General features: G+C 40.7%; 1 protein-coding gene across 1 annotated transcript in view; it reads left to right on the plus strand.

Moving 5' to 3' along the window:
* The first annotated feature begins 3,676 nt into the window (after window positions 1-3,676).
* The window catches only part of LOC108682534 (phospholipid-transporting ATPase VD), a 28,155-nt gene continuing 17,033 nt past the window's right edge, over window positions 3,677-14,798 (plus strand). Inside the window, exons 1-4 of the mRNA XM_018171719.2 lie at window positions 3,677-3,774; window positions 4,187-4,347; window positions 4,655-4,849; window positions 13,070-13,079. Of these exons, the coding sequence (XP_018027208.1) occupies window positions 3,733-3,774; window positions 4,187-4,347; window positions 4,655-4,849; window positions 13,070-13,079 (408 nt within the window). The 5' untranslated portion in view covers window positions 3,677-3,732. The remainder of the gene's footprint in view (window positions 3,775-4,186; window positions 4,348-4,654; window positions 4,850-13,069; window positions 13,080-14,798) is intronic.

Raw genomic sequence — 14,798 nt, forward strand, 5'->3', positions numbered from 1 at the left:
TTTCTTATAATCTGTAACAGGTCATGAGAATGGTTGAAAAATTTTAAAATTAGCTACTGACAATAATCACGAAGCATACCTAGGTACTTCAGTTGACATGAGGAACTTTCCTGCCTCAGAAAGATGTGAATTGTCTTGGCAGATGTTGGAAAGTAGTTACTAATTCATAAAGCAGTCAACGTTTCTGCTGCATGCAATAAAAAAATGTCACGTTATTGCACCAATTTCTTATCTTAGATAATTTCTGTAATATGCAATTCAAAATCACTGAAACTAGATGCCATTATGGCTATTACAGCCTTGGTTACTGCTAAACAAATGCTAGAATTTAAATATTCAACTTTGAATTTATACTCAAGATGGGTACACCATAATTTTGAGGGCACTATTATTGATGTTTACAATTGCCCAATATAATTTAAGAAAGAATTTATGAAGTGATTTGTTCAGAATTGGTCACCTATAATGTAGAAATAGATTTGACTTGATTAATAGTGAACATGCTATAGCCACTCACAAGTGTAGAATGGTTTATTTCCACAAAAATTTCAGCCACTTTTCAAGTTGACTAGCAGTTTGCTGGAGAAAATGAAAATTACTTTTTATAACATGTAGTACAGAATTTATTGACTGTTGTCTTTTCATAGGATTCTCGAACTGGGTTAAGAAAAATGATGTACATTCTATTATTCCCCTAACGTCTGGAGGGCTGACAAATGTGCTTCACTAACACTCGTACATATTTTGTACCAACAAAACAACTAAGGACCATGAAGTCAGTCATTCCTTTAGATAATGAATGGGCTTCTCTGAAAATGTCTTGAGCATCTTATAAAATATTTAAAAAATTTCTTCAACTACTCTAAAAGAATAGTTGAGAATAGCAAAAATTGTCAGCAAGGTCGTTCACATACATTCACATATATCTGGGGTCGTATTGTCCAAACTTTCTGAAGAAACATTAACGGGCATGCATATGAATACATGACGGACGATTTGTCGTCTGTGGCGACCTCTGCTCTGTTTCAAATCTTGTAATAATTAGAAGTTTCATTCATAGGTGTATTCATTGCTGCAGTTTGCTACTTATTTTTCATGTCGCCTGACTTGCTAGCTTGTTTGGTGTCTCGTCAGCTCGTAGCATGCATACGCGCTACAGCTGCTGCTCTAACATGGATAGGATAGGTAGTAGGATACCTCGCAAGTCTCAGTGCCGCTCTGCCAACGACGTACTGCGCGCACCTACCGCACGGTGTCCCCTTGTCTTATTTACTCTTTGTCTATCCCTGTTTCATTTCTGTTCACATATCCTATTTTTTTCATTTCAGTTCGCCCATAAATATTGTTTCTTTCCGTCTGTCCTTATTTTACTTTTATTTTACGCTTATTACTTTACCTATATCTGTTTGCGTATCCATTTTTTGTTTCTGTTCGCTTATCCATTCTTTCATTTCAGGTCATATCATTTTCTTTATATTCGCTTATCCCTTTTTTCATGTCAGTTCGTATATCATTTTCTCATGTCAGTTCATTTATCCTTTTTCCGAGTCAATTCGTATATAATCCTTTTTTCGCGTCAGTTTGCATATCCTTTTTTTCGTGTCAGTTCGTATATCCTTTTTTTCGTGTCAGTTCGTATATCCTTTTTCGTGTCAGTTCGTATATCCTTTTTTCGTGTCAGTTCGTATAATCCTTTTTTCGCGTCAGTTTGTATATCCTTTTTTCGCGTCAGCTCGTATATCCTTTTTTCGCGTCAGTTTGTACGTATATCCTTTTTTCGCGTCAGCTTGTTTGTATATCCTTTTTTCGCGTCAGTTTGTATATTCTTTTTTCGAGTCAGTTCGTATATCCTTGTTTCGCGTCAGTTTGTATATCCTTTTTTCGTGTCAGTTCGTATATCCTTTTTTCGCGTCAGTTCGTATATCCTTTTTTCGCGTCAGTTCGTATATCCTTTTTTCGTGTCAGTTCGTGTATCCTTTTTTCTTGTCAGTTCGTACGATATATCTTTTCTCGTGTCAGTTTGTATATCCATTTTTCGTGTCAGCTCGTATATCCTTTTTTTTGTGTCAATTTGTATATCTCTTTTCGTGTCAGTTCGCCTATATTTTTTAATTTTTGTTTACCTATATCCCTTCCATTTCTGTTTGCCTATCTCTTCTCCTCGCCTATTCGTCTCTACCTACTGTCGTTGCATACACCCAAGTCTGTCTGTCTGTCTGGAAGTCTGTCTGTCTGGAAGTCTGTCTGTCTGTCTGGAAGTCTGTCTGTCTGTCTGGAAGTCTGTCTGTATCGTCTCTCAGAGCTGCCCCTAATGATAGCTGGCCGGCTTCATCATGCAGCAAAATAAGGCTTAACTCGCCTCTTATCATTGATAACTTAGGTCGGGTTTGAACACGTTTTTGACGGCCGATATCTTTCGCATATTTGGTGATAATAATTTGAGATTTGCTGTGTCATGTTGCTTGTTCTAAAAGTGCATGCTTCGTCTTAAGTGCGTTGTCTCACTCTCTAATAATCGTTAGCATTTCAATAGAAAACAAAGTGCATATTTTTTAAGATCATACTCAACGCTCTGCTGACTACTAATTGGTCTTTAAAATATTAAACCGCGAGCATTATACACATTAATATTTAAATGCTTGACATTTTAACCATTGTCGGCTGATAACAATCACGCTGTAGATTAGATAATGAGACCAAAGAACTCTTTCAGACTAGGAGGAGATGTTTACGAATATTTAAAAATAGGTTTAAAATTTTCAGGCCAAACATTTTTAGTACCTAGACTAATTAATGTCAATTTGAAAATTACATTTTATGTAAGAAGATCTAATTCTAGGATTAAATTGAAATTACCTTGTTGAATATAGTCGTGTTTGGATGTAGAATAATATTTCATTTGAATATATACACAAGCAATTGGTTAACTCCGCAAAACTATAACTTAAAAAGCCCCACAATCTCTAGAGAACCGTCCTTAATTCCGTAGATGCATCGTATTATTTCTGATTTGGATGTTGTGCCTGACGTTATTCCGTCGCAACATTCCGGCACTGTTGTAAATCTGTGAACTATGTTCATCTTTTCAGAGTTGAGGTGGAATGTTGAAAAATGGAAGCAGGAAATGGGGTTGGAGCTGACATACCCTCATCCAGTGGGGACATAGATCCCCCTGGAGGACGTGTAGGGAAAGCCAAGCGCACTCATGCACGTAGCGCATCTCATGGAGGCACCGTGTGGTCCTATGAACCCTCAGTGCCGTACTCCCCTTTTGACACTCGTAGAGGGAAATTTACGTACCTGCCGTCTGGGGAGCCTCAACCTACGGGGAACTCCCCGGCAGTCGGCGGTGGGTGGACACATGGCGCGGAGGCCGCGTCCACACCACCGCACAAGAGCGTCATGGCAGGAGTCTCTCCTCAGCAGTCAATATTAATGAACCCCAGCACAGAAGAGGTTGTTTCTCAAAAGCAAGGACATGTCCGGACCCACCATCGAACTTTCTCTCATGGACAGACCGTGGACGGGGTGACCGGCCCCCACCATCGGGGGCACAAGAGAGCAGGATCCCGCACAGACTTCATCCTTCCAGCAGGGCATGAGCAGCGGGAGAGGGAGCGTCGGCAAGCGGCTGCCAAGCCGTCTTTAGGAAGGACTTCTTCATTCCCGCTGGGTGGTCACAAACGAAACGCGTCTAAAACTGAAAGCATCTACACCATCCGCGAGAACAAGATGTCCCTCTATCAACGGCTGCTTTCGCTTGTCGGCAGATCTGTGAGTGCGGAAAAGTTGACGACTTTTAATAATTTAATAATTTTGTGATTTGGGGGTTATTTTTTTTTAAGGAGGTAACGTGTTGTTTCTGGCTGGCTGCCACAAACCGGCAATTGAATCTTTATTTGCTTGATTTTTATAAAATGTTTGATTATCAGCACCCGTCATTTTTTGAGTGATAATTTGATTTTTTAGCGTGAACAACAAAATAATCAAATACGTACTGCACATAAATGTAACTCAAGAGTGAACACCGTCCCTAATATTGTTCACGCTCGCTATTTTTTTTTTTTTAACGCGCTCAAATTTTGTAGTGTTACTTGTCACTCTATCCGCGATCACTGCAAACTAACTGGAATAATATCATGTTAATCCTGTCATTCCACTGAATGGTTGCATTGACATTCCCCAGCTACCTGCAGAGCAGGCTACTCGTACCGTGGTTGTGAACCATACTTTGCAACCTGATAACGCAACCAACCCCAACGCCTCGCATCCCTCCAACCGAGTTACTACCACCAAGTATAACCTTGTCACTTTCATCCCTAAAAACCTATTCGAACAGTTCCACAGGTCAGTTTGTTCATCTTGTAGTTTTATCCGCAAAGTGTGTGCTATTCTGCACCGTTCCGTTATTCATGTGCTTTATTTTTTAAAATAATATTATTTGTATTTTAAAATAATGTTACTGCGATAACTGTTGTTAATAATATCTGTAAATTGCCTCACATTTATTACATAATTATGGCTGTTTGGTCCCTGTCCATATTAATATATTTTCCGCTAATAACTCAGAAGTTACAACGTGTCTGTTAGCTTTAAGTTTTGAACCGAAAAGGTCTTTTAGAATTAATGGTATTCTTTATCATGGTGTTGTCAGGTTCGCGAACATTTACTTCCTGTTCATCGTGCTGCTGAACTTCGTGCCATCGATCAACGCGTTCGCCAAGGAGGTAGCAATGCTGCCGCTGCTGTTCGTGCTCAGCGTCACGGCGCTCAAAGATTTGTTTGAAGACCGCCGACGATATAACTCCGATAAACGCGTCAACAACTCCTCCTGTCGGGTCTACTGCAGGTTAGTGGCTAGGCTGCGCTAAATGTTGGTTCGGGTCTACTGCAGGTTAGTGGCTACTGGCTAGGCTGCGCTAAATGTTGATTCGGGTCTACTGCAGGTTAGTGGCTACTGGCTAGGCTGCGCTAAATGTTGGTTCGGGTCTACTGCAGGTTAGTGGCTATAGGCCGCGCTAAATGTTAATTTGTGTGCAGTTTGTGCCGGTGCAGAACTAACGCGTCAACAGTCCATCAGTCGAGTCTTCCGTTGATTATGATAAGATTAGAAGACATGCAAGTAACACCGCTGGTTTATGAGAAAATGTTTTTTTTAATCTTGAGTCTATATTATGGTCAAGTTCTTGGATCAGTACTGCTTTCAATAATAGAATCAATTTGTGGCTCCAACTTGTTGTGTTTGTCTTGCGCTTTTTCTACTATACAAGTCCATTTGGTGCCGTATCTCCGTTTGCACGAGACGAACGTCCTTTAGACTTCAGTTTTGAGGTTAAGTTTGACCTTGCTGCTGTCAGCCTCAACTCTCTGTTTGTTCTCATAAATGCTCTCAAGTGAGTCAGTAACCTTACTGCGCGAAGCGTGAAATATATTTCTTCCAACTTCTTAGCAAGTATTGAAAGTTACTTCGTATTTTTGAGATCTAAGTACGTTGCTTGTTGCAAGTTGCCAAGTTTATTAATTCGTTCAAATATTGAAAACGCTTTTCTGTTATCGCTAAAAATATTTCAAGGTTACCAATGATCTTGTCTTCACGAGTGCCATAGTTTTATTCAACTTACCTTTGTTTTTCGATTCCTTGCTAAATATTTGATTTGGGACAGTGAAACATAAACAAAGAAAGGTAAGCAGACTGCGGATGGAAGTCTTTCGTTGCGCGTGTTTCCTACAGAAGAATCCAAGGTGTTCTATGTTGGAAATTTATGCGGCGCAGAAAAGACAGGATATGTAGTATCTCCTTTAAGACTTATAATAAAATTAGGTTTGACCTTTATTCTAATTGGTAATGTTTCATTGAGAATCGTTTTATAATTGCTACAGATTCCAACGTTTTGTGCTTAAATTATGTTAATGATTGCGGTGAATATGAGAGCTGCATGGGCGCGTGTGAGAGACAAATTCACTTTGAGCATTTCTCAACCTTTTTAATTATAACGGAGTGACAGAGTTGAACAATTTTAAAAATAAGTCCAAAATGTTTAGTAGTATTGTGCAAACTTTCATAATACCTGTAAAGGGAAACTATTAGGCATTAATATATTTTACTATCATCAAGGTCCTCATGATAATAGTTGGAGAGATATTGATTCTTCCGCGTATATAAAAAAATATTCGGGAAAAGTGCCAATTTTGGTGTCTGGGCCACAATAATTGTTCAAATGCTAGTATTTAATCCCCGAGCTTGGTAGGGAGTTATGCAATGCCTGATATGATGGCCAGATAATTATATATAATTGATGATTGGCAGAGGCATGACATGTTGAAATAAACTCAGACCGAGGAAATCTTCGGTCTTTTGGGAGATTTGAAAAGTAGCCATTTATGGAAACTTGCCTGATAAACGGTTAATGCAATATCAAGTCCTGTGCTATAGATATTTTGGCACCTATAGTGTCAAAGTTGTTATGTTTTTTAATACACGCATGTGTATATAATTCTAATAATTGTAATTGAAGTACTCTGGCTGAAAAATTATTAATAAATAATCACTCCGAAAAATAACCCTGATGTGCGTGCCATGTTTGATGTTTTGCGCGCTATGCTGGATGTTGTGCGTGATATGTTGGATGTTGTGCGTGATATGTTGGATGCTGCGCGTTTTATGTCGGATATTGTGCGTGCTATGCTGAATGTTGTGCCTGCTATCATGAATGCTGCGTGTGCTATGTTGGATTTTTTGCTTGCTACACTGGATGTTATGAGTGCTATTTTGAATGCTGCGTGTACTATATGTTGGATTCTGCGTGTGCCAAGCATTAGATATGGTGTGCGCACTATGCCGGATGTTGTGCGTACTACGTCGGATGTTGCTCGTATTCAGTGCGTGAACACTGAACTGCAGAAAATATTAACTTATTAAGCTTATTCCATTCGATTTATAATTGCAATCAGCTTTCTTTTTATGATATCGAAATTGAGGTTGTCCTGGCAAAACTATGAAATTTTAGGCGTTTATTGACCCCTGGTTTGCCTCACACAACCCTATATTTACCCAACTCGCATTAGATGAATTCACGATGCTTAATGAATCACTTGCAAAGTCGGGTAAATGATGACTTCGCGGTAGTGGTCGCCTGTAATTGTTTTTATTGACTGTACCGCGATATGCTGTTAATTTCCGACTTTGTTGGTTATGAGGAACATGTCTTGCAACTGAACGCGGATGCTGCCCAATGAAAGCCGATTTCCGGCGCAGCAACTTTCTCCGACGTGTCATCAGTGACGTGCTTATGGTGACTGTACCGCGTATCTGCTGAAATTCATTATCCAAACATCGTTATAAAATTTCGTCAAAAATATTTATGCTTAGATATATGAAAAATTATTATGCAGTTTTATGCAGCTTACTAATATTTATTTAATTTATTATGCAGCTTACTTAATAAATAAATTTATAGCATGCACTAAAAATCGTTCCCGTTGATAATTGTCAAATTGTTAGTTGCGTGTTGAAGTGGTGTGGATGGTAGAGACATCCAGTCAAAATAATTTAGCTCCCTTGGTAATTTCGAAGGAACTTTATTTTTTATTTGTAGAAAAATAAGTTTTGATGAATATTTAATAGTTGCAATTTCATTTTCTGACGCAGGCACATGAATCGCAGTTGTTGCATTTTAATCAAACTTTATTTTAAAAGTAAAATCTACACTCGTGCAACTAAAAAGCATACTTTTCAATTGAGTTCCCTCCGCTGTTTCAGCGTCTTATGATTCCACCATCCAAAATATAATCCCGACGCGGAATTATATTATTAATATCCGAATTATAAAATATAATTCCATCATCCAAAATATAATTTTCCGGCATCCCGACGCGGCAGGGATTGTCGACACGCGCTCCAATTGCCCGTCTATGCTTACAGCGCTGCACTTCAAACAAACACAGACTTTCACCACAAATACTTTTCTCAATATAATGTTCATATGTTTGACAAATTAAAGACGTTTTCAGTTGTTTCAAATCGTCGAAAGAGTTAGTTTCGGCGACCGTTATAGGCTCATTTGAGGCTAGCGTTAGCGCATATCGTGTTAATTAGCGGACTGCTGATGCCGTGTTTACGTGGCGTGCTTGTTCGATCATGGCATTGTTTACACGCTCAGACCTGAACGATGCATCCTCCTTACCAGCAGAGCCTGCAGAGTCTGCAGAGCTGCACTCTTGCGGTATGGATTAGTTCACCTGCTACCTCGAGCGCAAAATTGTTATAGTCTCAGCAGTTAGCAAGTTAGAGCTTTCCTATACGTATATCCTATATCCTTTCCTATACAACAGGCCATGGGCCTATTTCTTCAACGCCGACACTTCTATACTCTATTCTATTCTATACGTATATCATTAGTAAATTTTTAATTTGGCGCGTGTATCCACGAAACTAATCTCGACTGAGTATTACTTTGAGTTATATTGAGTTTGAGTTATAGTTGAATCTCGACGTTTTATCACGAGACGAAAAAAATTAGATGAGCATGGTGAGTTATATTTTAGAAAAATAAAAATGTAAGTGCTACTTGAGCAGGTGTAGTTATATTTTGATAAGTCTGTTTTCATTTTAAATGTAAAACGGTACTTGAATGCGTGTTATGCATTCAAAGTAATTAAAACTTGTGTTTCTTTAATTATTAATTAAATAATTAATCTTTTGAAATTATTTAATGGATTTAGTGACGACATTTAGAATAACTTAATTCTCAACAGAGATAGCAACGCCCCTTAGAGGCAAATCTAACAATATTAGTCTATAAACTACACCGAAATAATGACTAATTATTTATTACTATGAGGTTCAGCTCTAAGTGATCCTCATCTAAAATGATGTTTTGACATGATAACTCGCAGCATCACTGCTGCAATACTAAACTGTACGCCCCTGGTGCTCGGAATATGACCTGACCATCTGATCACGTAATGCAGCGCGTCCAATCGGAGCACGAACTGCTATCTCCCGCGCCCGAACTTTCTGCAGTTGGCCCAATAAATTTCAGTCGATGAAAAGAATATGCCGATGAAGATCTATTATCTGAGGCGATATTATCTTATCTCTCTCACCATGAAGATTCTGTAAATTCCGGTGTTGTACAATTTGTCGAAATGAGCTCGCCATTTCCGGTCCTCTTTCCTGGCTGTGTCATCGATGCGGAGACGAGGTCGCTGGTCACCGCCGTGACCTCGCTTTTTCCGGCAGCCTAACGCTTCCCACGTCGTTAACGTAGTCCCACGTCGTAAACGTAGTCCCACGTCGTTAACGCAGTCCCACGTCGTTAACGCAGTCCCGCGTAGTTAGCGCAGTCCCATGTCGTTAACGTAGTCCCGCGTCGTTTGCGCAGTCCCATGTCGTTAACGTAGTCCCGCGTCGTAAACGTAGTCCCACGTCGTTAACGTAGTCCCACCTCGTTAACGTAGTCCCGAGTCGTTAACGTAGTCCCACGTCGTTAACGTAGTCCCACGTCGTTAACGTAGTCCCACCTCGTTAACGTAGTCCCGAGTCGTTAACGTAGTCCCACGTCGTTAACGTAGTCCCGCGTCGTTAACGCAGTCCCGCGTCGTTAACGCAGTCCCACGTCGTAAACGTAGTCCCGCGTCGTAAACGCAGTCCCACACTATGAACGTGTCAACGTCATTAACGCGGCCTTGCGTCGTCCATAACGCCAGAAGTGTTCTTCATCCACCGTCTTGAGCATACGACGCCTTACCTCTCATACGTCTCTTTCGTTGTATTATAGCTGCTGGTAGCTTCCGCTTTAATTGATACTGCTTCGTGCCACTTCTAAGCTTCGCTTCATTTCTTCTGAAGAGGTTTTCTTTTCACTCGCGTAGCTTCATTTCACTATTATCTTAAATGTCTCTGACTTTTACCCGCGTATTTTATGTCGTCCCTCTACCTTACATCACTTGCTCCCGTATTTAATGTTGCAGTCTGGAACTCAGCTCAATTCAGGAGTGCACAGCCTGCATCAATGTTAGACAGATGTGCTGTGCCCTGCCCGCATTGCTGATGTGTTCGGTGCACTCTTGCAGTTACATCTTTCCTACATCACTGATATCTTAGCCACACTCCACAACCAGCCTGTATCACCAATTTGTTTATTGCACTCTTGTTGCAATTGCACTTTTCCTGCATCACTGATATCTTAGCCACACTCCACAATCCAGCCTGCATCGCCGATTTGTTTATTGCACTCTTGCAATTGCATCTTTCCTGCATCACTGATATCTTAGCCACACTCCACAAACCAGCCTGTATCGCCCATTTGTTTATTGCACTCGTGCACTTGCATCTTTCCTGCATCACTGATATCTTAGCCACACTCCACAGCCAGCCTGCATCGCCCATTTGTTTATTGCACTCGTGCACTTGCACCTTTCCTGCATCACTGGTATCTTGGCCACACTCCACAACCAGCCTGCATCGCCGATTTGTTTAGTGCACTCTTGCAGTTACATCTTTCCTGTATCCCTGATTCCCTGGTACCTTAGCCACACTCCACAACCAGCCTGCATCGCTGATGTGTTCGGTGCACTCTTGCAGTTACATCTTTCCTGCATCACTGATATCTTAGCCACTCTCCACAACCAGCCTTTATCACCAATTTGTTTATTGCACTCTTGCAGTTACATCTTTCCTGCATCACTGGTATCTTAGCCACACTCCACAACCAGCCTGCACCGCTGTATTGTTATCCTAATTTGCCGATCTGATGCAGCAACACGACGCCTCGGAATTACTTGCGCTGCGACAACCGCATTAGGGATTTAGCACAACACTCCGTGACCTTTTTTCGGGGTGATCGAATATACGCAAACCGTAGCGTGTGACGATTACACGCATGAGCTTCATATCAGTGACGTGTAGGTCTTGGCGTGTGGGACAGTTACACGCATGAGCTTGATATCAGTGACGTGTAGGTCATGGCGTGTGTGTGACACTTACACGCATGAGCTTGATATCAGTAACGTGTAGGTCTTGGCGTGTGACACTTACACGCATGAGCTCAATATCAGTAACGTGTAGGTCTTGGCGTGTGTAACACTTACACGCATGAGCTTGATATCAGTGACGTGTAGGTCTTGGCGTGTGTTGTGACGCGTAGGTCTTGGCGCGTGTGTCACAGTTACACGCATGAGTTTGATATCAGTGACGTGTAGGCCTTGGCGTGTGTGAGTTACACGCATGAGCTTAATATCAGTAACGTGTTCGATTGCAGCTATCGAATGATAATGATGCTCATATGATTATAGTTTTCGTTGTTGTTTTCCAATAATATGTTTGCAAACCATTATTGCATTGTGATGTTTTCTACGTTATCCACGATAATAGGGAGATTGCAGGTCGAGGTTGTACGCTGTGAAAAGATCCTGTTGTGAGTTTATCAATGAACGATAAGCGACTAGTAGGTTGATTGTAGGGTAAATATAGCGATTGCACGTGTACCAAAGCTAGGTTAGCTTTTTTTGTTGGTCCAGTTGATTGCTAAATTTTGTAATTTGACCTTTGACGTCAATAATTTGTCTATAATAAAATAATAATTTTAAATATGGGCTCTTTAAGCTTGAAGCTAAATTATTTCTCCAACTACCAGGGATTATTGTAGAAAATGTTAAAAATAATTAGTCTAAATAGCAAGATGCACGTTTAGTCACTGTTATATTACTATTAAATAAACCTCATAGTTCAATTTTGGTTCAAATATTTGGGAATAACATGGAGCGCGTATTTTTTTTGTGCCATATATTTTTTTGTCGTGCAAATAGTTGGCAGGAAAGTTTTCGAAACATTAGCTCATGTTACAGAATTTTTATTGTATTCCAGGAAACAATCTCTGTCTCGATGTCCCTCATCATGACGTTGATTGAATTGTTTAATAAAAACTGCGCGACTGTGTGCCTTGGGTGCCAGATATTAATTGTCCCCATTAGAGCTGGCATTGAGGGCCATTTACTTTTTTACTGGCAATTGCATTTTTCACACTAACATTGCGTATAGTTTTTTATAAATAAAAAATAGAATCATTGTTCACGGGGCAGCTCGCCGCTTGTGTTGCACAACGTAGCGTACATGGCCCATACTTTCAAAAAAATTCAAGAGATCGTAAGTTCATCAGCCAATCATTGACGGCCTTTCAAGCAAAATCCACCAATCATAGACAAGAAAATAGAGCGTAAGTACTTACGTTCACTTAGCGAATTTTGAAAGTGCAGGTACATGTCGCATCTGCATCGCACTTTCCCGAGTGAAATCTGGCGGCGCCCGCTTGTTGGTTGTTCATCGTGCGCTAACATTGAAAATCATCACATTATTAGTCATCAGTAGATCTATATTCTGTGCCGTGTGGGTCTTGATAATGATTTGTAAACCATATTATTAATATATTATTATTATATATATTATAAAGCATAATATTAAATGAATATTATTATAGTTGGCTACACCATTGGTTAGGATCTGCACGTTTTTAGGGCTGTGGCTGGGCAGAGTACCGGCATTCAGGCCGTACTTTCAAAATTATTAAGTACACTGAGAGGGCGATTTCTCGTTGGTGATTTGTTGGTTTAGCTTGAAAAGCCGTCAATGATTAGCTGACGGAGGTTTGTTCAAGCCAGAAAGTGCCTGGTTTAATTACCAAATTATAATTAAAATTAAATATTTCTCGGGGGCCTTGTGCGATTTGAATTTGAGACTGTGAATTGAGTGTTCAACAACAAGCTGTGTGCCCGGCACTAGCACCAGGCTATGTGCATTGCACTTGCGTTAAACTGTAATTTAAAATGTATTCACTAGACTAGCTCTAGAATATATTCAGTAGACTAGCTCTAGAATATATTCAGTAGACTAGCTCTAGAATATATTCACTAGACTAGCTCTAGAATGTATTCACTAGACCAGCTCTAGAATATTTTCACTAGACCAGCTCCAGAATATATGCTCAAGACAGGCTCTGCGTTGAATATAATTCAACAGCCTTGAGGTGTTGCAAATATGTTGTTGATATGCACGCCCTGGGTGTGTATGCAGGTGCCTCGATGTCAGTATTGTGCAACACTGCAGAGCTTCATTGCCTAAATCAGCACGTACGCTGGGCGCTCCATGCATAACTGGGATCATACTTTCAAAACTCGCTAAGTGAACGTAAGTACTTACGCTCTATTTTCTTGTCTATGATTGGTGGATTTTGCTTGCAAGGCCGGCAATGATTGGCTGATGATGAACTTACGATCTCTTAACTTTTTTGAAAGTATGGCCCTCTGATATAAACCTGCTCAGGCTTTTCGGTGGCCGACGGTAGGGTGCCGATGTGCTGGCCATGAATCATATTTATCATATTTCTCAGCTTTGTTTAATTGCTTCAGACTCTTGCTACCATAAGCGCGGTTCATTCACGTGATTTACTTGAATTAACTGATCTAAAACTGCTCAGGCTTTTCGGTGGCCGACGATAGGGTACCGGCGCGCTGGCTATGAATCATATCCCTCAGCTTTGTTTAATTGCTTCTGACCCTTACTACCACGATCACGGTTCCTTCACGTGATTTACTTTATTTATGAACGAGCAGTTTAATGGCCGTATACATACAGGTTGATCTGCCTCATGCACAGACCTTATGACCTTATGATGAGTTTAGGACGTCGCAGTCCACGGTCACGCTGATGCGCCGCCTTCGTCGTCCTCCGTCTCCGAGTCGTCGTCGGAGACGGAGTAAGTTTCCACATTTGTGCAATCGGTTTTCATCGTTTACTAAATTTCTCATTAGACTGAGGAATATAGTTGCGAGATAATAAAACAACAGCTGGGGGCATCGTGGGGCAACTTTTTTATTTTATATTGTATCATATGCGATTATTATTTAATTTAGTCATTTACATGAAGGTCGTGAATGGAATCAAAATGTAAAGACAAATAACGCAAAGATTTATTCGATACGAATGAAATTTTTAAGATATCCAGACAAAAGAGAGTTCTAAAACGACGTTTGTTACGTGCAAGCAACGAGATATGAATGTGCATTCGCTTTGAGATCATCAGCTGTAGCTTGTGCTCTGAGCAGTCTAAATGGCGTGAATAGCATGGGGTTTGTAAAGCACTTGGCTGCTGTCGTTTGGCTTTATAAAATCATGTGAAGCATGCGAGTGGCATTGATGCCCAAGATCGTGTGAAGCCTCTTGATGTTGTTGGGTCAAAAGATTTTATGTTGAGCATGCAGACTGTAAATTCGCAGGATCATGCAAAGCATTCTGACATCGCAGAGTCGTGTATAGTTTCTGCTGATGATTACATGTCAAGCTGCCCGGTATATGTGTGAACACGTAGTATAGGTAGTATAGTGATTATGACTCATACACCGAAGTAAATACAGCTGTGTGAGTGTGATGTGATGTGTGTCGTGAGTAACCAGACATTTTAGGTCGCGAGAAGAGCTGCTTGTTCGAGATGTCTTATGAACATTACCTTGTCGTTGAACGTATACTGTCGGGTACATTATGTTGCCAGGTGCAATGTTGTGACTGTGCTGTGTGCACTTAATTATGTAGAGAGCATGATGTGGTGCACAGGTGCACAGCACGATGTGTTGCACAGGTGCACAGCACGATGTGGTGCACAGGTGCACAGCACGATGTGGTGCACAGGTGCACAGCACGATGTGATGCACAGGTGCACAGCACGATGTGTTGCACAGGTGCACAGCACGATGTGTTGCACAGGTGCACAGCACGATGTGGTGCACAGGTGCACAGCACGATGTGG

This window comes from Hyalella azteca, unplaced genomic scaffold (genome assembly GCF_000764305.2).
Source record: "Hyalella azteca isolate HAZT.00-mixed unplaced genomic scaffold, Hazt_2.0.2 contig5438, whole genome shotgun sequence".
Lineage (NCBI taxonomy): Eukaryota > Metazoa > Arthropoda > Malacostraca > Amphipoda > Hyalellidae > Hyalella > Hyalella azteca.